The sequence below is a fragment of the Salmo salar genome, chromosome 01 (assembly GCF_965601325.2).
Source record: "Salmo salar chromosome 01, fSalSal1, whole genome shotgun sequence".
Classification (NCBI taxonomy): Eukaryota; Metazoa; Chordata; class Actinopteri; order Salmoniformes; family Salmonidae; genus Salmo; species Salmo salar.
In genome coordinates, this window is record NC_138291.1 from 31,903,146 (window position 1) to 31,926,901 (window position 23,756).

A 23,756-nucleotide genomic window follows, 5' to 3' on the forward strand; every position below is an offset into this window, starting at 1 on the left:
ACCTTTATTATATAATTCCCTTATCAAGTACTTACTATAGAATTCTTCAGTAAGCTGTTGTATACTGTAATAAATACTAGAATACTGTAACGAGTGCGCTGAGAGTCGGGAAGCAAGTTCAGGGAGTGAGTGTTTTAATAAAATAAACAGAACATAATACAAACAAGAAACACTAACAGCACACAAACATGGAACAGACACAATAACGCCTGGGGAAGGAACCAAAGGGAGTGACATATATAGGGAAGGTAATCAGGGAGGTGATGGAGTCCAGGTGAGTCTGAAGACGTGCAGGTGCACATAACGATGGTGACAGGTGTGTGCTATACCGAGCAGCCTGGTGACCTAGAGGCCGAAGAGGGAGCACACGTGACACTACCCCCTCCCCGACGCACGGCTCCAGCCGCATAACGCCGACCAAAATGACGATCCTGGGGACCAGGAGTGGACCGGTCACCTCTGCTGAGGCGCGGGAAACCTGTCAATCCGGCTGAGATGTGTGAGCATGGCGACCTAGAGCGCCGGAGAGAGAGCATACATGACAAATACTATAGTACACACTGAGGTATCCCTTGTATAGTACTTACTATAGAGTGTTGTAGTACACTGTAGAATACTGTAAATACTACAATATTATCCGCAAAAAAACACTGTAGTAAATACTGCAGTAAATACTATAGTAATGCCCGCAAAAACACTACAGTCCGCAAAAACACTACAGTAAATACTACAGTATACTACAGTCTGCAAAAACACTACAGTAAATACTATATTATATACCACAGTTTTTTTTACTACAGAATTTAAACTACAGTAAATTGTAAATAATACAGTATACTACAGTCGTGTCAGCAAAAACACTACACTGAATACTACAGTAAAGTTCGCAAAAACACTACTGTGAGTACTGTTTTTTCATGTGGGAAGACAGAGCTGCACAAAACGGTGTTACTCTAGGAAATTAGCTTTAATGGAACACCAGAAATACTGCATGCAATCCACATTGGAATCCTTGTCAATATAGAAAATCAACGATGTGGTTCTGTTTACTTTTCTCAGGTACATATGGTATAACTGCCCATGTCCTCACGGGAAATTATATATATCTGATGGTGCAGTAGTTGGACATTGTACATATGAGAAAGCTGAGGCAGAGAAAGGTCAAATGAATTCTCTCTCTCATTCCTCCATTTCCATGCTTTGTCTCCACATCAAACTGATACAGATCTGGGATTTGCTCCCTCACTGACACAATGTAACCCCTGTCCTGCGACTTACAATGGAATTGCAAAAGGGATAAAGTGAAAACATTAATTAATCCACCATAGTATTTTTTCTCTGCTTGGGACTTTGGAAGGGCAAGGTTCCATTACATGGCCATGCCAAGTGTTTTAAATTAAAGAGCGATAAAGCATTGTTTGTTGGTTTAGTGTAATGAAAAACATCTTAATCTTGTAATGCATCCAACTTTTTATCAGTGAGTGAAGACCTAAAATGGTTAAAGTTCCAAATAAATAGGTAACGTATAGATAGTCCTACCATTTTCTTTGGTTGGGTAACATCCCACTGGGCACAAACTGGTTGACTCAACATTGTTTCACCTTAATTTGTCAACGTGGAATCTACGTGGAAAATGCATTGGATTTGAAAAAAGGAATCAAAGTAAACGGTTGTTTTGAGGGTGAAATTTCAGCCACAGGATTATGTCATCATGGTAACCGAATTTCAACATAGACAAACCTTGTATAAAATATGTTGAATTTGTACCTTTAAAACAACATCAGATCTTCAATGTTATATCCACTATCAGAAAATAAACTATAGACTGGGCAGTTGATATATCTACAGCTACCCTTCGGTCTCTCATCCAGAGTTTTACCAAGCCCAGCCCTGCTTAGCTTTATTTACTATTCCAATTACAGATCTGAGTTCACATGGCATGCCTTAAATGAGCTGGGGTTGAGGAATGTCAAAAATGCCAAAAATATTGTTCTTCATACTGTCTATCAACAAAACCTGAAAAGAAAGACTAATCATATCAGTCTAGTCAGCCTGTCTGAGCAACTGTGCGTACTGTTACTACTAATTGACAGTCGGGTTTTGATTTTAACCATGTGGATGGATATACATATTTCCTCCCAAGTAATTGTTCTCATTATGTCAAACCATAAGAGTAGAGTCAGGCTGTGTATTTCTTTGCCAATGTCTCAGGGCAAACGGAATTAAATGAAATAAAATAAATGTTTACTCACAGTAAATGTCCTTGATTGCTTTACCAACTTGAGGCCAACACATTATTCATCACCAGTCATTTTAAATAATATACAGTATCTCCCTATGGAGGGTCAAATGTTAATGTTGGGCCTGTCTAGTCATGTCTTGACAATCAATTCTTACTTTGTCGAGTAGGCCAGTGTTAGACAACTGTGGCTAAAACAAACATCTTAGAATTTAGGGCGCCCTCTGTCGGTTTCAGTTGCGTCTAGATTTTCGCTGTCAATGCACCTGCGTCAGGTAAGGTTAGCTCTGGGCTCCTACGCAATCTCTTCGTCATCGGAGCGGATCCAAAACAGTGGGAAGTAGTGCCGCGTTCAAAACAACTGGGAACTCGGAAAAAAATACGATGTTAAATCATGACGTCATTGATCTTCAGGTCGGAAAGTCGGAGTTGTATAGGCCCGAGTTCCATAGTTGGAATTTGGTTTGATGACCGTTCAAATCGTTTTTTTCCAGTCGAGCTCGTTTTTTTCAGAGTTCCCAGTTGTTTGAAACTCACTGAAATCGGAAGTCGAAGATTTCCGAGTTCCGAGCTCCCAATTCTTTTGAACGCGGCATAGGCTATTGTTTATTATCACCTTCCGGATTCTTAGAAACTTCCCCTGTTACAGACCCGCCACCGGTAAGTAATATTTACCCTGTTTAGAGGTCTCTCAGCTAAAGACTTCGTAGGATCTAACGGTGTAGACCTATCCGATACACTGTATCGTGAGTGTAATGTAATCCTAATGTACGTGATATGGTTATTTCAAATTAGTTCAGTCTAACAACGGGTTAGCATTATATGTAGGTTGTGTTTCTTGTTTTATTAATCAGGTTTGTATAATTATCGTTTTAATTTGCACACATGCATGTTTTTGTGGCTATCATTACACTAATTCACTTCATGTCGTGGTTCTATCCTCTATTACATGTTGCACCGTATTATTTAAGTGTATGGGCTGCACAGGAAATCATAACAATAGAGAGAGGGAAGTCACTGATGGCCTTCTTATCGTCACAGTGTTGCCTGATCAGTCCAGAAGTTGGGGGCGTCTGTGGATGTGGACGGGCGGATAAATTGTAATTTCTTCAATTTTCTGATCCTTGTCCTAAAACAGACTTATCTGTTCAATGGAGGAACCATTATTTTTTGCTTGCGGGGATTTGGTCGACTGGTCTGTCCAAACTGCTTGGGAACAGAATGACGCCGAGGTGGACAGTGCGTTTGGAGACTGGAGTTCTGCCTGTAATGGCAACAAGTCGGATGCAGTTGAAAGATCTTCATCTCTGTCTTCACCCATGAACATGGACATCTCTAAACTCTCAACAAAGGTGAGAGTGCTCCAGTCTTTTTGATCATTACAAGTTTACTTTACTTAAGAGGAAATTATTACCTGTGAATTGTGATCTATATAGGAGCTGTCTTAATTGCCATTTTCCTAATGTAGGCTAATATATAAACAATGTAAAAATATGATATATGTGATACATTTTTCTATACAGCTGGAGAATGGCAATGTGAAGAAATCATGTGTAGTTTTCCAGGAGTGCTTCCAGGGCTTGGGTGAATCTAAAGAGGCCAACTGTACTGTACGATCTCTGTCCCAGCTGATAGAAAACACGCAGCCTTTTCAACCGACAGCTACAATATGGTGTCTAATTTATCTTTTTTTTTTTACTGTAACTAAAAACATGCCTCTGTATATGTATGAAGCTTCACTTCTGTGTTCCATGAGATTGTATCTGACTCCTCTTCTCTCTTGCTTAGTGACTGTGGCAGCTTGTGGAGCCATCTGGTGGCTGAGCCCAGCAGGCTGAGGCTGTCAGAGCCAAAGCCCAGCTTACACTGCCACAGCCACAGCAGAATGGTTTCTGCCCTCAGAATCACACCTTCAAATTGCATCTCTGACCAGGTGAGATGGGAAGGTGGGGAATGAGGAGAATGGGGTCCTTAAAATGAATACACCCAGCCTAGTTGGATGAATGTCTTTACTTTTTGTGAAAGAATTGTGGGTTATTAATTGGAAATAAGATAGTCAGGTCCAAAATAATTGCCACCTTTTGATAAAGATTTGCAAAAAATCTGAGCTATGTTGTATCCGGCCCAAAAATAGAATATTATAGGATTTTATACTAATACAATTGCTGGGAGATCCTCTTAAGGATCAGCCCCTTTTTTTCAATTTCTGCTTAAAATGACATACCCAAATCTAACTGCCTGTAGCTCTGGCCCTGAAGCAAGGATATGCATATTCTTGGTACCATTTCAAAGGAAATACTTTGAAGTTTGTGGAAAAGTGAAAGGTATGTAGGAGAATAACACATTAGATCTGGTTAAAGATAATACAATCTTTGAAATGCAAGAGAAAGGCCATAACGTATTATTCCAGCCCAGGTGTAATTTAGATGTTGACCACTAGATGGCAGTAGTGTATCTGCAAAGTTTCGGACTGATCCAATGAACAATTGTATTTCTGTTAAAAATTTTGTATCAAGACTGCCCAAATGTGCCTAATTTGTTTATTAATAACTTTTCATGTTCGAAAATTTGCACTCTCCTCAAACAATAGCGTGGTATTCTTTCACTGTAATAGCTACTGTAAATTGGACAGTGCAGTTAGAGTAACAAGAATTTAAGCTTTCTGCCAATATCAGATATGTCTATGTCCTGGGAAATGTTCTTGTTACTTACAACCTCATGCTAATCGCATTAATTTACGTTAGATCAACCGTCCCACAGGGGACCCACTAATCCTGAAGAAGTTTTAACAAGTAATAAAAACTCTCAAAAAGATTGGGGTAAATATTATTGGCATCCCTGTTTTCAATACTCCAGGACCCTCCCCTTGTAAACTTAAATGGTCATCTCTATTCTATTATCTATATTTCTATGATTTCAATTGGTTTCCTATGGAGGATTGACTGTATAATTGAAAATAACAGATATTCCCATTCAAGTCAACATTATCTCATGTGTGGGCCTCCAACCATCTTTGTGGTACCATTTGAAAGTTGAAATTTCAATTTGATTCCCATTTATCAGCCAAACATGACACCCACCCTGTATTCAAGAGCATGTTGTGTTTCAACCGATGGCGGTATGTTCCCCAATGCTGGAAGGGGGGCCTGAGTAAAAAAGTTGTGGAACCCCTGTGCTAGATGATGCTCCAAGATTCCACACTGGAGGAAATATATTTGCCAAGTCGTCTGCCTCGTGTTCTGCATAGACAATGCAGTGCCTTCAGAAAGTAGTTATACCCCTTGAATTATTCCACATTTTGTTGTGTTACTGCCTGAATTCAAAATGTATTACTTTTTTTTCTTCTCACCCATCTACACACAATACCCCATAATGACAAAGTGAAAATGAAATACAGAAATATGTCATTTACATAAGTATTCACACCCCTAAGTCAATACATGTTAGAATCACATTTGGCAGCAATTACAGCTGTGAGTCTTTCTGGGTAAGTCTCTATGTAACCGATGTGAAATGGCTAGTTAGTTAGCGGTGGTGCGCGCTAATAGCGTTTCAATCAGTGACGTCACTCGCTCTGAGACCTGAAGTGGTTCTTCCCCTTGCGTTGCAAGGGCTGTGGCTTTTGTGGCGTGATGGGTAAAGATGCTTCGTGGGTGTCAGTTGTTGATGTGTGCAAGGGTCCCTGGTTCGAGCCCAGGTTGGGGCGAAGAGAGGGACGGAACCGACACGGTTACATCTATGAGCTTTGCACAACTGTATTGTACAATATTTGCATTTTTTTTTAAAAAAATTTATTCTTCAAGCTCTTTCAAGTTGGTTGTTGAACATTGCTAGACAGCCATTTTCAAGTCTTGCCATAGATTTTCAAGTTGATTTTAAGTCACAACTGTAACTAGGTCATTCAGGAACATTCAATGTTGTCTTGGTAAGCAACTCCAATGTATATTAGACCTTGTGTTTTAGGTTATTGTCCTGCTGAAAGGTGAATTTGTCTCCCAGTGTCTGTTGGAAAGCAGACTGAACCAGGTCTTCCTCTAGGATTTTGACTGTGCTTAGCTCTATTCCGTTTATTTTTATCCTAAAAAAATCTCCCAAGTTCTTGCCGATAACAAGCATACCCATAACATCATGCAGCCACCACCATGCTTGAAAATATGAACAATGGTACTCAGTGATATGTGTTGTTGGGTTTAGCCCAAACATAATTACATTTACATTACATTACATTTAAGTCATTTAGCAGACGCTCTTATCCAGAGCGACTTACAAAATGGTGCATTCACCTTATGATATCCAGTGGAACAACCACTTTACAATAGTGCATCTAAATCTTTTAAGGGGGGGGGGGGGTTAGAAGGATTACTTTATCCTATCCTAGGTATTCCTTAAAGAGGTGGGGTTTCAGGTGTCTCCGGAAGGTGGTGATTGACTCCGCTGTCCTGGCGTCGTGAGGGAGCTTGGTCCACCATTGGGGTACCAGAGCAGCGAACAGTTTTGATTGGGCTGAGCGGGAACTGTGCTTCCTCAGAGGTAGGGGGGCCAGCAGGCCAGTGGTGGATGAACGCAGTGCCCTTGTTTGGGTGTAGGGCCTGATCAGAGCCTGAAGGTATGGAGGTGCCGTTCCCTTCACAGCTCCGTAGGCAATCACCATGGTCTTGTAGCGGATGCGAGCTTCAACTGGAAGCCAGTGGAGAGAGCGGAGGAGCGGGGTGACGTGAGAGAACTTGGGAAGGTTGAACACCAGACGGGCTGCGGCGTTCTGGATGAGTTGTAGGGGTTTAATGGCACAGGCAGGGAGCCCAGCCAACAGCGAGTTGCAGTAATCCAGACGGGAGATGACAAGTGCCTGGATTAGGACCTGCGCCGCTTCCTGTGTGAGGCAGGGTCGTACTCTGCGAATGTTGTAGAGCATGAACCTACAGGATCGGGTCACCGCCTTGATGTTAGTGGAGAACGACAGGGTGTTGTCCAGGATCACGCCAAGGTTCTTATCACTCTGGGAGGAGGACACAAGGGAGTTGTCAACCGTGATGGTGAGATCATGGAACGGGCAGTCCTTCCCCGGGAGGAAGAGCAGCTCCGTCTTGCCGAGGTTCAGCTTGAGCTGGTGATCCGTCATCCACACTGATATGTCTGACAGACATGCAGAGATGCGATTCGCCACCTGGTTATCAGAAGGGGGAAAGGAGAAGATTAATTGTGTGTCGTCTGCATAGCAATGATAGGAGAGACCATGTGAGGATATGACAGAGCCAAGTGACTTGGTGTATAGCGAGAATAGGAGAGGGCCTAGAACAGAGCCCTGGGGGACACCAGTGGTGAGAGCGCATGGTGCGGAGACAGATTCTCGCCACGCCACCTGGTAGGAGCGACCTGTCAGGTAGGACGCAATCCAAGCGTGGGCCGCGCCGGAGATGCCCAACTCGGAGAGGGTGGAGAGGAGGATCTGATGGTTCACAGTATCAAAGGCAGCAGATAGGTCTAGAAGGATGAGAGCAGAGGAGAGAGAGTTAGCTTTAGCAGTGCGGAGAGCCTCCGTGACACAGAGAAGAGCAGTCTCAGTTGAATGCCCAGTCTTGAAACCTGACTGATTAGGATCAAGAAGGTCATTCTGAGAGAGATAGCAGGAGAGCTGGCCAAGGACGGCACGTTCAAGAGTTTTGGAGAGAAAAGAAAGAAGGGATACTGGTCATGATAATGCTTTGTATTTAGGACATAAAGTTAATTTCTTTGCCACATTTTTTTCAATATTACTTTAGTGCCTTATTGCAAACAGGATGCATGTTTTTGAATATTTGTATTCTTTACAGGCTTTCTTCTTTTAACTCTGTCATTTAGGTTATTATTGTGGAGTAACTGCAATGTTGTTGATCCATCCTCAGTTATCTCCTATCACAACCTTTTTAAAGTGTAACTGTTTTAAAGTCACCATTGGCCTCATGGTGGAATCCCTGAGCTGTTTCCATCCTTTGTAGTGGCTGATTGTATTGATACACCATCCAAAGTGTAATTAATAACTTCACCATGCTCAAAGGGATATTCAGTGTCTGCTCCCCCCCCCCATCTACCAATGGGTACCCTTCTTTGTGAGGCATTGGAAAACCTCCCTGGTCTTTGTGGTTGAATCTGTGTTTGAAATTCACTGCTTGACTGAGGTGCCTTACATATAATTGTATGTGTGGGATACAGAAATGACGTAGTCATTCAAAAATCATGTTAAACACTATTATTGCACACAGAGTGAGCCCATGCAACTTATTATGTGACTTGTTAAGCAAGTCTTTACTCCTAAACTATTTTAAGCTTGTCATAGCAAAGGGGTTGAATAATTATTGACTCAAGACATTTCAGCTTTTATTTTGTAATTCATTTGTAAACATTTCTAAAAACATAATCCCACTTTTACATTATGGGATATTGTTTGTACTACAGTGACACAATCTACATTTAATCAATTTTAAATTCTGTCTAACACAACAAAAATTTGAAAAAGTCAAGGGGTGTTAATACTTTCTGAAGACACTGTATATCAGGGTTCTATATCTGTGGTCTTTCCCTTCCATAGTGTGAGTCAGACTTTTTGGAAGATCATGAAGGAACTACAGAGACCTCTTGCCCCCCTGCTGCTGCTGCTCTCATCAAAACCAAGGTGTGTGCATCCGTGTGTGTGTTGGGGGGGGAAGCTTCTCCTTTTTAGGAAGTGGGCATCACTGGGCATCTTTCTACTCTTATTGGCAGGGAGCACACCTGTAACCTCACCTCTGGCCTTACTCTCATCTCCACTCAGCTGCTGGCCCCCTCCTCCTGCCATGGTGACACCCCAGCTTTCCTCTACCAAATCTCCCAGCAGTGGCTGACTCAATGCAGCATCCAGCTGCAGCCTCAGCACCACAAGAAGTCTCCTGCACTGAACTATGGAGAAGGATAAGATGAAGATGCTGCTTAGCATAGCCCTACTGTACTGTTGTAGATGGGTGAAACGGGTTGGGTTGTTACCCGGGTGAGAACAAAGTATACACTTTTCGCAACATTTTATTTATACAGATTGTAAAGAAAATACATTCTATGATATTGTGTATTTAGTTTGCAGGCATGTTCCTGGTTTTATATATAATATTTTGATACGGAGTGTAGTTACAGTGATACTATAAAATGTTCTATACATTTATTGAGTTATTTATTCAGTGTAACACCTGTTTTATACCACTATTGTCAAGAGCAGAGGGAACAATGCAATTCTTTGGAAGACTTTGGAAGTCACAGTCACAGCACTCCACTAGAGGGCATACTGGCTTCCTCATAAGTCCCAAACCCCATTTTGCAAACATACAGTGCATTCAGAAAGTATTCAGACCCCTTGCCTTTTCCACATCTTGTTACGTTACAGCCTTATTCTAGAATTGATTACAATTTTTTTTTCTCATCAATCTACACACACTACCCCATAATGACAAAGCAAAAACAGGTTTTTAGAATTGTTGCCAAAGGTATTAAAAACAGAAATACCTTATTTACATAAGTATTCAAATCAAAAAATCGAATCAAAGTTAATTTGTCACATGCGCCGAATACAACATGTGTAGACCTTCAGACCATGCACCTCAAAACAAGCTTTGTCCATATATTTTGTTTTGTAGAATACCCATCTCTAAGTCTCACTGTAGAAACCTGGCTTGCAATCTAGGGCAGTGCATGGTCCAAAAAAAAGTAATTGGGTGTGGCTTCCCACTGTGGATACATTTTTATGGAAATTTGGATTGCTTGTGCTTTAACTATTTATGGCATTATTGATTATTGGTGTCCTCCACTTCTTAATATTTCCATAGTTTGGTCCTCTGTTTTTCTTTACCTGCCTTAATACTCAAAACCATAGACATGTTTCATGTCATTGGCCATTTTGTAAGTAAGACTGCAGGGTATCATTGTGCTAATCAGCACAAACCAGTATAACAGAGAGGTTATTACATGTGTACAACTGCATCTCAGACAGTTCTCTTCCATTTCAACCACCAGGATTTGCTTTTCCAGACAGAGAAAACAAGGGGTTAGTGGAGGTGCACACTCCTCCCACATGTCACTTGTTTGGCTGGCGGGTTGAGTCTATGAATAGAATTGAAATACAGAGAGAAAAACCATCACCTTTTTCCAAGTAGGCCCCTCCTACATGACAAGTGATGTAGCCCTGCACTTCCCTCCCCCTCTCTCTCTCTACTATCTCCTCTCAGCTAGTGCACTAGCGGGATGTCAGAGTGAATTTAGATTACATCTCGTTGCAGTGCAGTGGCGGAAAAAAGGCAAAGGGACATGGAGGAAGGAAGGATGATCCTGGGTTGTATTGTGCCTTATATGTCACTTGCACACACAGAGGAAGGCATGGGTGCATTGGACCATCTTTGTTTTGGGTGGGCTGGTCAAAATAAATTAATAATACAAATAATTGACTTTTTTAAGGGAGATGGCCCTTGGGCCTGTTAAGATTATGATTTTTGTGCAATTTCTCTATTGTCATATTAATATATTTGAGCATTTGCCTGATCAGTGGACAACGGCCAGTCCCCCCTACCAAGATAGGCCTGCCCGGTTTTCTGTTTGGCTGAGGTGGTGCAAAATTCACGTTCAATGTCAAACGCACATCAGCAAAGAGACCTGCTCTGACTCTCTTGTCATCAGTCAGCCCAGATCATGGCTTGTAAAAAACAGAAAGGTAGTGCTAAAAAAAGTTAAGAGACCAAAAAAAGTCTTGAGACCACAGCTGCTTAATGTATGAAATAAATCAACTAATTTTCTAAAAGTTCTGGTTCGGCTGGTCCAAGTGTTGTGACAGATGCTGCTACAGAAGACAGTGCAGTCGAGGTATGGAGAAAGCCTAGCTACTGTGTTACTCTTTCTCAGTTTTCATCCAAATGCCCACAGATTTTAATGCGAATATTCAAAAATCAGCATAAAAACTCCAAGGGGTTTCCATCAAATTGACTTGTTGCGGATAAAAGGCTGCGCATGATGATGTAGTGCACATAATAATACATTTTCCATTGCATTTTTAACTTTACTGATGATTTTCTCACAAAAAAACATGAGTTATATAGCGAGTGTGCCCACTGGTATTGGCACGTGCTCTCTAGCCAACAGCTCTCAGACACTGTGCAAGTAGGCCAATAGCCTATGGATGAGATTATTATGGACAAGATTATTTCTATTTGTCAAATGGCAGCCAAGCATCGATGATCATGTCATAAGACCCTTTATGTTTATTGGAAAGGAGCACATCACCTTGCACTTTTCACCACCCTGTGAAGTTCATAATTTATACTGAACAAAAATATAAACGCAACATGTAAAGTGTTGGTCCCATGTTTCATGAGCTGAAATAAAAGATACCCGAAATGTTCCATTCACACAAAGTTTATTTCTCTTATCTTTTGTGCACAAATGTGTTTACATCCGTTAGTGAGCATTTCTCCTTTGCCAAGATAATCCATCCACCTGACAGGTGTGGCATATCAAGAAGCTGATTAAACAGCATGATCATTACACAGGTGCACCTTCTGCTGGGGACAATAAAAGGCCACTATTATGTGCAGTTTTGTCACAACACAATGCCACAGATGTCTCAAGTTTTGAGGGAGAGTGCAATTGGCATGCTGACTGCAGGAATGTCCACCAGAACTGTTGCCAGAAAATGTAATGTTAATTTCTCTACCATAAGCCGCCTCCTACGTCGTTTTAGAGAATTTGGCAGTATGTCCAACCGACCTCACAGCCGCAGACCACGTGTATGGCGTCATGTGGACGAGCGGTTTGCTGATGTCAACATTGTGAACAGAGTGCCCCATGGTGGCGGTGGGGTTATGCTATGGGCAGGCATATGCTACGGACAACAAACACAATTGCATTTTATCGATAGCAATTTGAATGCACAGAGATACCGTGACGAAATTCTGAGGCCCAATGTTTTTTCAGTTATGTGACCAACAGATGCATATCTGTATTACCAGTCATGTGAAATCAATAGATTAGGGCCATATTAATTGATTTAAATTGACTATGTTCCTTATATGAACTGTAACTCAGTAAAATCTTTGAAATTGTTGCATGTTGCATTTATATTTTTGTTCAGTGTAATAGCTATTAACACTTAGGAGTGAAAGGTAGACAGAGTGATAGAGGAGAACAAGAAGAAGCATAGACGAGGACAGAGTGACAGAGTGAGAGCAGAGATGATGCAGAGGAAAACTGCAACAGGGAGGCAAAAAAGGCACTGCATATATGGTGTCAGCAGTGATGTGGGCTGTTGAGTCTCAAATGCCAGGGACTAATTTTTGTCCCAGTCCGCCACTGGAGGAAGCCGCTCACTGCTCAGCTGGATGGATATATTTGCAAACTTTCCTTATTGTAACTCAAATACTACATTTCTATAGAACTATTAAGTCTTTAAGGCATTATTTTTTAAAGGGAAAAGTGGTTGATGTGAGAACAAGGAACTTCCTTTGATTATACAGAATAACTCAATATTATCACGCCTCAGGATAAGACCCAGATGCAGACAGTTCGAATAAGACATTTATTATAAAACGGGGCAGGCAAAAGACAGGTCTTGAGCAGGCAGAGGTCGGTAGTCCAAGGCAGAGTCCGTAAGGTACAGAGTGGCAGGCAGGCTCAGGGTAGGCAGAGGTCAGTAATCCAGGGCAGTGTCAAAAGGTACAGAACGGCAGGCAGGCTCAGGGTAGGCAGAGGTCAGTAATCCAGGGCAGTGTCAAAAGGTACAGAACGGCAGGCAGGCTCAGAGTAGGCAGAGGTCAGTAATCCAGGGCAGTGTCAAAAGGTACAGAACGGCAGGCAGGCAGAAAGATCAAAACCAGCATAACTAGAAAACGGTCTCAAGAAAACAGAAAACCTAAAAACACACTGGTACGCTTGACGAGACAAGACGAACTGGCAACAGGCAAACAGAGAACACATAAATGCACAGGGGATAATGGGGAATATGGGAGACACCTGGAGGAGGGTGGAGACGAGCACAAAGACGGGTGACACAGATCAGGGTGTGACACAGACTTTACAAGTAGTGTTGATCAAGAGAAGTAGAATTGGAATAATTAGATTAAATGCAAAGATAATGTACAATTTCAAGAAGATGTATTATATAACAAGACAAGCTCCACAAGTAGTGCATATTTTTCTTGTATTCTACTAACTGCCCCAAAGGGAATATTCTGTTCACAGTAGATACACAAGTCTCCGTCACCTGAATAAAACCATAGTATGACAAAAATACTATCCACATTGAAAAAAATATATATTGTCATTTACAATTCTTAACCCGACTAAGCCAGGTTATCCTGATGATGTTCAGATCCTTAACAACCAGGTCATGACCCCTGATGTGACCCCCATGTATCACGAGCTGACCAGGATCTCCATAATGTGGTCCAGATCATTGAGGTCGGTCAGACACCGCTGTAATGTGCTGACCAAGATATAACTGGAGCACATCTTTAGTCCCTCGTTCCCCCAGGAGGCCATCCCGCTGGCCCATCAGGACAGGTAGCCGGCCCAGGCAGAGGGGAAATCAGAGGAGTAGTACATGGAGGTGTCCTTGTCCTCAAAGATGCCATCCGGGGCAAGGTCTGTGAGGCAGCCCAGGGAGTTTGGCGTCTTGCTCTTAGAAGAGCAAAGGGGTGCCGAGGGGCTTTGGATCTGTGGTGTCCAGAAGAGCTGTCCTGAGAGGGAGATGTAGGCAATATGGTGCGGCGAGGAGACACCCAGTCCGTTTCCTTGAGCACACCCTGGGTAGGTGAGTGGCCCGTCCTCCTCCCAAATACTGTCACAGAGCAGGGAATCATGGTGACATCATTAAAAGGCAAGTCTGAGAGGCCAGGTATGTGGGCAGGTGCATCAGGGGAGAGTGACTGGGATGACAGGTCCAGACTACCTGGCCCTTCCCTCTGCATGTCCTGTTGAATCTGCCTCAAGGTATTCACCAGCAGCACTGAGCGATACAGGCTGAGTTCCACTCCTGTTTAACTGCGCTGTAGCTTATCCAGGCACAGGCTGAGCACCAGCTGGCGCTGCTGCAGGTAAGAAGACCCACCCTGAACCTGGACCTCAGCCTTCTCTGGCCCATAGACCATAAGCCCGTCTGCTTCATTACAGCTCCGCTTCCACTTCACGCCACGACCCAACATGAATCTAGACAGGAAGGATATCTATCACTTTCATTGATCAACATTTAAGTATGAAATGTACATCTATACATAATTTGAGTCCTGTCTTCATACGGTTTTAAATATAGTTTGTGATAGAAGGCTCTTTCTTGTTCAGTGAGTTGATTGGCTACTATATTAGCCTACATATTCAACTTGTACTCGCTGTTTAGTGAGCTACTTAACCACTGTATTTATGAATTTGTTAATGTGTAAGAACAACTAAATATGAGCTTGAGTTTAGATTGAATGATGCATCTAGATTTTTATGTTCATCATTTACAAAGAGTTTATTCAGTGTTGACACTACTCTGGTAAGCAAGTTAGGCCCCAAAAACTCATTTTCACCAAGTCAAATTAATTTATTGTGTTAGAGGTTCCATGATGCTTGTATCGAAACCAAAGTAGATAATTTTAAGATTGGTCTATACATCAGTTGGAGTCTCTATAAGCTTCAATATGAGGTCCTAAACCTAGCATGAAAGTGCATCCTTGTAGCTGTGTCTTCAGATATGTTTAGCCAATGGCCATGGGGTAAGTAGAGCCAATGGCAAGTTGAAGTGTTTTCTTTCCAGGCGTAATGTAAGGCATTATTGCTCAGATATGAGGTATGTTAAAAGTATAAAATTACAGTGTTTGTTAGGTGTTAAACCTGTGTTAAAAGATGCTTACAATTATTAAAATACAAAAATGCGATTTTGATTGTGTTGAATTGTTTGGGAAGTAAAGATATGGTAGTGGGGTAGTGGTAATATTTAATTCAGTACAGAAATGTGTAGGCTGCTTAACTTACCCTGTTGCGCAGTGCAACTTACCCCATACTAAACACACTTTTTTGGGACAACCTGTTTTCAAAAATGAAACGTTTAAATTCATTCTGATTATTTCCAAGAATACACAACATCCTGAAATATATGTAGATATCTTTGTTAGAAAGAACACTATACTTCCCTTGACAGAGTGAGGCTGAATGTAAAAAAAAATGTCTCAACTTACCCCTCTCCCCTAGGCAACTGGACCTGTATTATGGAGCTACTGCATTTGATAGCACGGTGCACTTAATCGAACTCCCTCAATATTATAATCGTCAGTGGGTGGTATTAACCACTCACAGGGCTGGGAAATGTGCAACACATTCTCTAAGGTTGGAACTTTTTACATGTGTTGAAATACACTGTATCCAGTCTACTACGTAGTGGTTCTCGGAGTGCAAACCAGACTTGTGTTACTGTTACAACGGTGGTTGTATCAGGAATCAAGGTAAGACCCAGATGCAGAAACGTCGAATTGACAATGGTTTAATATTCCAACAGGGGCAGGCAATAAGACAGGTCAAGGCATGCAGAGGTCAGTAAACCAGAGGTGGGGCAAAGGTACCGGACGGCAGGCAGGCTCAGAGTAGGCAGAGGTCAACAATCCAGAGGTGGGGCAAAGGTACAGGTTAGCAGGCAGGCTCAAGGTCAGGGGCAGGCATAGTGGTCAGGCAGGCGGGCTCAGAGTCAGGACAGGCAAGAGTCAAAAACCAGGAGGGCGAGAAAGAGAGACTGGGAAAAGCAGGACCTGAAAACAAAAGCGCTGGTTGACCTGACAAACTGGCAACAGACAGAGATCTCAGGTATAAATACACAGGGATAATGGGGAAGATGGGCAACACCTGGAGGGGGTTGGAAACAATCACAAGGACAGGTGAAACAGATCAGGTGTGACAGGTTGTAACAACCATCCAAACACAGTTACAGATGGATGCATGGAATAGGAACAGTGCCTTCACCATCACTGAAAGTATTCACACCCCTTGACTTTTTCCACATTTTGTTGTGTTACAACCTGAATTAAACATTTATTAAAATTAGATTTTGTGTCACTGGCCTAAACACAATACCCCATAATGTCAAAGTGAAATGTCGTTTTTAACCCCTTTGTTATGGCGAGCCTAAATAATTACAGGAGTAGAAATGTGCTTAACAAGTCACATAAATTGCATGCACTCACTCTTGTGTGCAATAATAGTGGTGAACATGATTTTTGAATGACTACCCCGTCACTGTCCCACACACAAACTGTAAGGTCCCTCAGTCGAGAAGTGAATTTCAAGCACAGATTCAACCACAAAGACCAGGGACATTTTACAATGCCTCGCAAAGAAGGGCACCCATTGGTAGATAGGTAAAAAAAAGAATGACACTGAATATCCCTTTGAGCATGAAGTTCTCAATTACATTTTGGATGGTGTATCAATACACCCAGTCACAACACAGATACAGACGTCCATCCTAACTCAATTGCTGGAGAGGAAGGAAATCGCTCAGGGATTTCACTATGAGACCAATGGCGATTTTAAAATAGTTACATGGCTGTGATAGGAGAAAACTGGATCAACATTGTAGTTCCTCCGCAATACTAACCTGAATGACAGAATGAAAAGAAAGAAGCTAGTACAGAATAAAAAAATATTCAAAAACATGCATCCTTTTTGCAATAAGGCGCTAAAGTAATACTGCAAACAATGTGGCAAATAAATGAACGTTTTGTCCTGAATACAAAGCGTTACGTTTGGGGTAAATCCAACATAACAAATCACTGAGTAGTACCACTTCATATTTTCAAGCATGGCGGTGGCTGCATCATGTTATGGGCATGCTTATCATCAGCAAGGACTAGGGATTTTTTTTTTTTCTTCTTTGTGTTATATTCTCCTACATTCATTTCACATTTCCACAAACTTCAAAGTGTTTCCTTTCAAATGGTATCAAGAAAATGCATATCCTTGCTTCAGGTCCTGAGCTACAGGCAGTTAAGATTTGGGTATGTCATTTTAGACGAAAATTGAAAAAAAAAAAAGGGTTGATCCTTAAACTAACAGATACATTTTATCTAATTAAAAAATAAAATAAATGACACAATTAACTTTGCACCTTTTATTATAAAAAATATTTACAAAGATGCTACATTTTCTTAATATAAAAATGCATATACTTTACAATTGTTGAAATTCTAGCTCCTGTTTGAAGCAGAGTGACATCATTCAGAGAAGAGTGTTGCGGTAGTAATGACCGGAGTAATACTGTCGGATTTAACTGGTACGGTTTGCCTGAGTAATCTCTTAATCATGATAAGAAGACAGTTTGAAAAATCTTTAGAAAGACAGTTGCTTGTACATCCCCAAAAAATGGTGGGGAAAAAAACGTTTTTTGTTGTTGACATTTCTATGGATGAATTCTGTACAAAATATCATTTCACAAATGAACTGCATAGTGAATAGTAAACCCAGGCCCATAGTTCTTTTTGAAAAGGGGGGGGGGGGGGGAGGATTTGGGTAGACCCATGTGATATATAAAATATATCACATGGGTCTACACGATTCAGTTAAAAGCAACTTGGCATGTTTGTGTCTATTTAATAAATTAAATAAATTAAAAAGTAATAACTTAATGGGTCAACCCATAATTCTTAATTTGTAATAACACAAATATCAGAAAATATGGCTTCTTAATGCTGATATCAAGTAAGAGTTTCTGTTAATACTTGAACAAATCTAGTCTAGGTCGTAAGAGATGGATTCAAATCAAGCAGGGGGAAAAAACGTGCCTGAAAAAGCAGGAGAGTCTCTGTCTTGAGACAATTACTTTATACCAAACCATAGGAAGACTGGTCGAATCTGGCTACATTAACATTTCAAAATCTCTGTCAGATTAAAAATAGGAGGGGGGGGGGGGGGGGGGGATTAGATGTAGTCATACTGGTACATTTCCCAAACTGTATGTTGCAAAAAATATATTTCAATATACATATATACGTACAATATCCATCTATTTCACTAATATTTGTTTTAGTCTTTAGGAAAATATACATTGCTTCAAAGGTTTGGATGTTCCGGTCTCTATTCGTGTGTAGTGTAATGACATTGTTCTTCAGTCCATACATAAAAATAAATTAAAACAAAACTGGAAAAATAGATTGTATGATAAAAGGAAACATAGAAAAGTATGTAAATAAGAAAAATCATAATGGTATATGCTGTAATCTCTGCCCACTAACAGATGCACACCTGCATGTGGTAACACTGAATAAGTTATTGATTTCATAAACCCTCAACGTCTGAATGTATAATAATAACACCATATCCATGTACGCACCATGTGCATTGTCTGTAAAGCGTCTACCAAGTCTGTATGAATGGGAATGTGTTGTTTCTCAGGAGCCCACTATGATCTCCATGATGTGGTCCAGTTCATTGAGGTCTGATCGGCAGCTGGTGCTGGAGCTGAGGGGTGAGGGCCCATGGGAGGACAGGCTCTCCAGGAGGTCGTAGGGCCCCATCTTAGGCGCACTCTGCATGCCTGTCAGCACCGTGTCAAGGTCGTAGTAGGACGCATCCACGTCTGAAAACAGTTCCTCCAGGGCAGGGTCGGGGCTGGGCGCAGGGTTTTTGATCTCGAACGTGCCAAAGACCTGCTCTGCTGTCCTGGAGTCCTCCACAAGCCTGTCACTGTCTCCCTCCTCCGAACCAGACCCACACTCCTCACTGTCCTCATCTTCCTCCTCATCTTCACCATTCTCCTCTTCCCAGCAGGGGTCCATGCCAAAGGTGCCTGGCAGGTAGGAGGTTGGGGCTTGGGGGGAAACCGTGGACATGGTCACCCCCCCCTCGCCCTCCTCCTCCACCACCACCTCCTCCTCCTCCTCTGCAGGGCAACCCTCTGACCCCACCGCTGGGAAGGGCTTGAGTACCTGCTCCCCCTGGGTTGCCTCGGTCTGCCGACACAGCACCTCGGTGGCCACCAGGCGGTCTGCAGAGCACTGGGCAGCAGCGTTGGCAGCACTCAGGGCCTGGGTCATGATCTGCCAGGTGCCGTCCTGGGTCATCTCCTCCTGGATCTGCCTCACCGTGTTGGCAATCAGCACTGAACGGCACAGGTTGGGCTCCACCAGCATGTGGCACAGCTGCAGCTTGATTAGGGACATGTCCAGCAGGGACTGCCGCTGCAGGCTGTAGGATGACAGCATCCTTACAGCCACCGAACTCGGTTGGTTTACATCCTCACCGCCTGCCGCAGGTTCATCCCCGGAGTCAGAAAACTTGCGCTTCGTGCCCTTCGGGAACATTTTGGCTCTCTGGGGTGAGGGGAGACGGAGAGTGTTATTGACGAAAAATCTGTCACAAAAACGTTACCATTCTGACACAAACACACATGGTATCATGAAAGACTGTTGTTTTGCAGAATTTTACTTATCAAAAGTACATTCTAAAAATGAATGAACTTATGTGTGGTGTTATGTTTGAAGTGTGTGGCATAAGGACAAACTATTAAGGTGATAAGCTGAATTTCAATTGGTAAGAGAATTCTGTGATGAAGAATCTCTAGAAGGTTAGCTAAATATTCATGTAGTGGCCTACAGTATAAATGGCTTGTTTTTCTGAAAGTTTGCTATACCTTTCCTGTTGAGAGGCACAGGCATTAGCATAGCAGCTTGGTCCCGGCTGCAGCGCTTCAGTACTTTTGTACAAGCAACAAGCAGCTTTTGTTCTGCACCCTTTCTGCCCATTTTAGGCCAGTCTGAAGCAAGGCTCCTGCTGGGCGGAACAACCACACTTTTAACAGACCCACTGAACCACCGAAAATACAGCATGTTACCAACCACCTGCCATCACTGTGGTCAAAGTCAGGACAGGTCAGACTTTTCTAAAAAAAACACAATCAGCTCATGTACACACACCATCCCACCCCACTGCCACCTGTCGTCAGACATCTCCTAATTATGGGCAAAAGTGAGTTAACAACTTCACTCCGGTAGTACAAAAGAGAACAGGACACATACTGGGTGAGAAAAGTCAAATGAAACCACACAGGTTTAATGTGATATTATGTTTGAGATATGCACACACCATACCATGCTCCGAAAACTAGAACTGATAGAATGTCATTACAGGGAAAGGAGGAAAAGTTAACATTAACCTTCCCGATGCTGTATCTCTGCCTGAATGAGAAGATATCAGAAGACTTGCCTCAAAACAACAGGGTCGGCTGCTGGCTCCAAGGGACAAACAAGCCGGGGAGAGCAGAGTAGGGAGAGAACACAGGACATGAGCCTGGTGTGACTACATTTCCCATAAGACTAAAACAAAGGAACTTCTGTAAGGAAAGGCGTCCCCTCAGAGAGAGCTCTGGGTAGGGCATTGATTGGCGTTACTACTCTGCTACATGGATCAACCATCCACGAAGCAACAAAGGATATAAAAACAGGAGGTAAGTATGCAATAAAGAAAACTAAAACAGACAAGAGACATAGTTTCAAAACAACAAACATTTGTAGTTAATATACTGAACAAAAAGAAACGCAACATGCAAAAAAAATTCTGAGTTACAGTTCATATAATGAAATCAGTCAATAGAAAAAATTAATTTGTCCCTAATCTATGGATTTCACATGACTGGGCAGGGGTGCAGCCTTGCAGCCAATCAGAACGAGTTTTTCCCCAAAAAAGGGCATTATTGCAGACAGAAATTCTCCTCAGTTTTATCAGCTGTCCGGGTGGCTGGTCCCAGACGATCCTGCAGCCGGATGTGGAGGTCCTGGGCTGGCGTGGTTACACGTGGTCTGCGGTTGGGCGTACTGCCAAATTCTCTAAAACAACGTTGAGGCGGCTTATGGTAGAGAAATTAACATTCAATTCTCTGGCAACAGCTCTGGTGGACATTACTGCATTCCGAATGCCAATTGCACGCTCCCTCAAAACCTGAGACATCTGTGGCATTGTGTTGTGTGACAAAACTGCACATTTTAGAGTGGCCTTTTATTGTCCCCAGCACAAGGTGCACCTGTGTTATGCTGTTTAATCAGTTTATTGATATGCCACACCTGTCAGGAGAAATGCTCACTAACAGGGATGTAAACAAATTTGTGCACAAAATTGGAGATAAATAAGCTTTTTGTGCATATGGAAAATTTCTGGGATCTTTTATTACAGCTCATGAAAACTGGGACCAACACTTTACATGTTGCATTTATATTTTTGTTCAGTATAGATTATTTTAACGCTATACTTGATAGCAAAAAAGCACACAGTTGATAATAGCAACGTTCCTAATTAGCAATGTCCTGTATCTATTCTAGAGCTGTAGGGGTACACTGTGGACATCACAGGGGCACAATCAATCAGTCTGGCCAGGGGAGAACATTTAGCTTTGGTCCTACCCTAGTGGGCATCTTACCACTGGAGCAACAAATGCTATCACAAGGTGACACTTGCATTTACTGTATATTTTTACCATTGGAAGTAACCAGGAGAGTGCTTTGACTGTGTTAATGAACCTAACTTGAATGCAGACTTTATGGCCCACCACCTAACTATTGCTTTTACTAGATGGTGGTAAAATGCTTCTAATGTCATTAGCCATAAATAAACTATGATGAAATACTCTGTCACACAATTGGACTGGTGCCCTTACTGAAATGTAAGATTATTTTAACTGCAACAACTGAGCACTGCAAATGGACCTGCATCAGACCACAGATAAAATGTATGAACAGTAGGTTTTTGACACAAACCTCTGAAGTACAAGAAAACTGAAAACTTCAGCAAATGTTTGTGTGTTCCAAGTTGCTAGAACCCAAATGGTATTTGTATAGCTGCAAATGTTCTAGTCCAATTCATGAGGGGCGTTGCCAGGTACCCTATAAAAAAATAAAAATTTGCGGCAGACATGAATGTACTCTCTCCGTTTCTCTCTTTTTTTTTTTACCTCAGTGAAGCCTGTCAAAAACAAAGGATAATTTCTAACTAAGAAGCAAAATACTACACAAGTAACAACAACACTGTGTTCATGTTAATTCACCAATCCCCACAAACAACGGGTTTCTACTAAGGAAGTCTAGCTGATTGGATATCTGAAAACAAGGAAAAAGAGGTGCAATCATTATGTGACAAGAATGAGTTACTGGTGCGAGGATGGGGCCTTATTGCTCCTTATAAAATACTGCAAACCTAAAAAGGACTGTTCAATACAAATCTGTTAGGCCATATCCATGGAAAAAAGGATCAAATAGGTTAATGTGGCTATAAAAACAAAACATAGATCAAGACAACATACAACACTTCAAGGTTGTCTTTTGCTGATTACTCCAATCAATGAGTCTGTCAGTGCCACATGTAAGGAGGGAACCTCCATCCTGTAGGCTGTGCTTGTTGCAAGTACCCTGTGTTATGTCTCAGTTTACACCACTAAACTTCAAAGAGCAACAGCTCCACCAGAGAGAGATCCTCCTCCTCGTCTATGGCTCCACCTAGGAATTGGCTCCCCTCCCCCACAGTACTGACGTCGATATTTCCACGGCCGCTTATGGTTATTTGAATGGAGAAATTATCTGACTACCCAACAGTGCGAGGGTGCATCCTGCAATTCATAATAGGTTAATAAAAAATAAATTTACAAAATTAAATCAGTTATTTACATTGCACCCATTGCAATCGCTATTGGCCTTCTCTGGTAGCTGCACCACATGCTTTGTCTAGCTCGAGCAAAAGGGAAGCTGGGGCGACAATGGAGATGAGGCCATTTTGAAATAACTAGCTAGCTAGCCAATTCCTACTCATCGAGATAAAATGGGGATAAATTATGACACCGTTTTCAAATTACAAAACTTCATTTTTTCCAACTAAATAATTTATCAACTCTCCCAAACTGGCGTGTATACTTCTGCTTTACAAAATGGTTTAGCTACCTTCATAAATGTGTAGCTAACATAGCTAGCCCCCCACCCCGCCTCACCAGACTAACATTTGCTAAGAGTTTCGGGAATAAATATTTCGTATCAATCCTAACAAATAAATACATTCAACGTACCTTCGTTTATTTTACTTTATTCCGGTGTTGGTCATAAGATCCTCTGTAGGATGCGGAGATCAGGCTGAGATGAGATCATTAATGCCACGGCTTCAAAACTACCTCGTCTTCACTGCTGCTTGCTACGGCCAGGGAGCAGGGAGGGTGGCGGAATGGGGGGAAGGATGAAGGGGGCGGGCTCCATGCATCTTGATCGACATGCTGTCACTTGAATTAGAGCACCAGAACAAAAGGTATACTCTCAAAAGGCACAAAAACAACAACGCAACATGTAAATCAAAGGTCACGTGCGTTTCTTCACACAACTGCACAGACTGTAATCACTGCGGACCTCAGTACATATGGGAGGAAATGGTTAATTCACAGAAGAAAACAATTCCACTGTGAAAAATGGTCAACATTAAATGCAAACAACTATGACGAGTTATACAGAATGTAATGACATTGAGCTTTTATTTATTATATTGT

The 23,756-nt window shown here is 42.0% G+C and overlaps 2 protein-coding genes across 6 annotated transcripts; one reads left to right on the forward strand and one right to left on the reverse strand.

Moving 5' to 3' along the window:
• Positions 1 to 2,430: 2,430 nt before the first annotated feature.
• Positions 2,431 to 11,640, forward strand: si:dkey-229e3.2 (uncharacterized). Of its 4 annotated transcripts, none has more exons than XM_082973660.1 (6): positions 2,431 to 2,514; positions 3,378 to 3,591; positions 3,763 to 3,911; positions 4,028 to 4,172; positions 8,805 to 8,888; positions 9,027 to 11,640. In XM_082973660.1, exons 2-6 carry the CDS (start codon positions 3,391 to 3,393, stop codon positions 9,165 to 9,167), a joined length of 720 nt encoding a protein of 239 aa, XP_082829786.1. In that variant the 5' UTR covers positions 2,431 to 2,514; positions 3,378 to 3,390; the 3' UTR covers positions 9,168 to 11,640. The 4 variants fall into 4 exon arrangements, with proteins under 4 accessions (XP_082829786.1, XP_082829789.1, XP_082829784.1 ...); XM_082973663.1 differs by lacking the exon at positions 2,431 to 2,514 and adding an exon at positions 2,561 to 2,899 and having other exon boundaries at positions 8,978 to 11,640; XM_082973658.1 differs by lacking the exon at positions 2,431 to 2,514 and adding an exon at positions 2,567 to 2,899.
• Positions 11,641 to 17,345: 5,705 nt separating this feature from the next.
• On the reverse strand, positions 17,346 to 23,457 carry LOC106599634 (cell division cycle-associated protein 4). Of its 2 annotated transcripts, XM_045716866.2 has the most exons (3): positions 23,289 to 23,457; positions 19,878 to 20,014; positions 17,346 to 19,557 (listed from the first exon to the last, which is right to left on the reverse strand). In XM_045716866.2, exon 3 carries the CDS (start codon positions 19,546 to 19,548, stop codon positions 18,637 to 18,639), a length of 912 nt encoding a protein of 303 aa, XP_045572822.1. In that variant the 5' UTR covers positions 19,549 to 19,557; positions 19,878 to 20,014; positions 23,289 to 23,457; the 3' UTR covers positions 17,346 to 18,636. The 2 variants fall into 2 exon arrangements, with proteins under 2 accessions (XP_045572822.1, XP_014046415.1); XM_014190940.3 differs by lacking the exon at positions 19,878 to 20,014 and having other exon boundaries at positions 23,289 to 23,453.
• Positions 23,458 to 23,756: the final 299 nt, after the last annotated feature.

Excerpts from the sequence above, each read along its gene's own strand:
- si:dkey-229e3.2 (XM_082973660.1), top strand. The coding sequence starts at position 3,391 with ATGGAGGAACCATTATTTTTTGCTTGCGGGGATTTGGTCGACTGGTCT. Across the intron at positions 3,912-4,027 it reads CAACCGACAGCTACAATATG|TGACTGTGGCAGCTTGTGGA; the intron begins GTGTCTAATTTA and ends TCTCTTGCTTAG. Across the intron at positions 8,889-9,026 it reads CTGCTCTCATCAAAACCAAG|CTGCTGGCCCCCTCCTCCTG; the intron begins GTGTGTGCATCC and ends ATCTCCACTCAG.
- LOC106599634 (XM_045716866.2), bottom strand. The coding sequence starts at position 19,548 with ATGTTCCCGAAGGGCACGAAGCGCAAGTTTTCTGACTCCGGGGATGAA.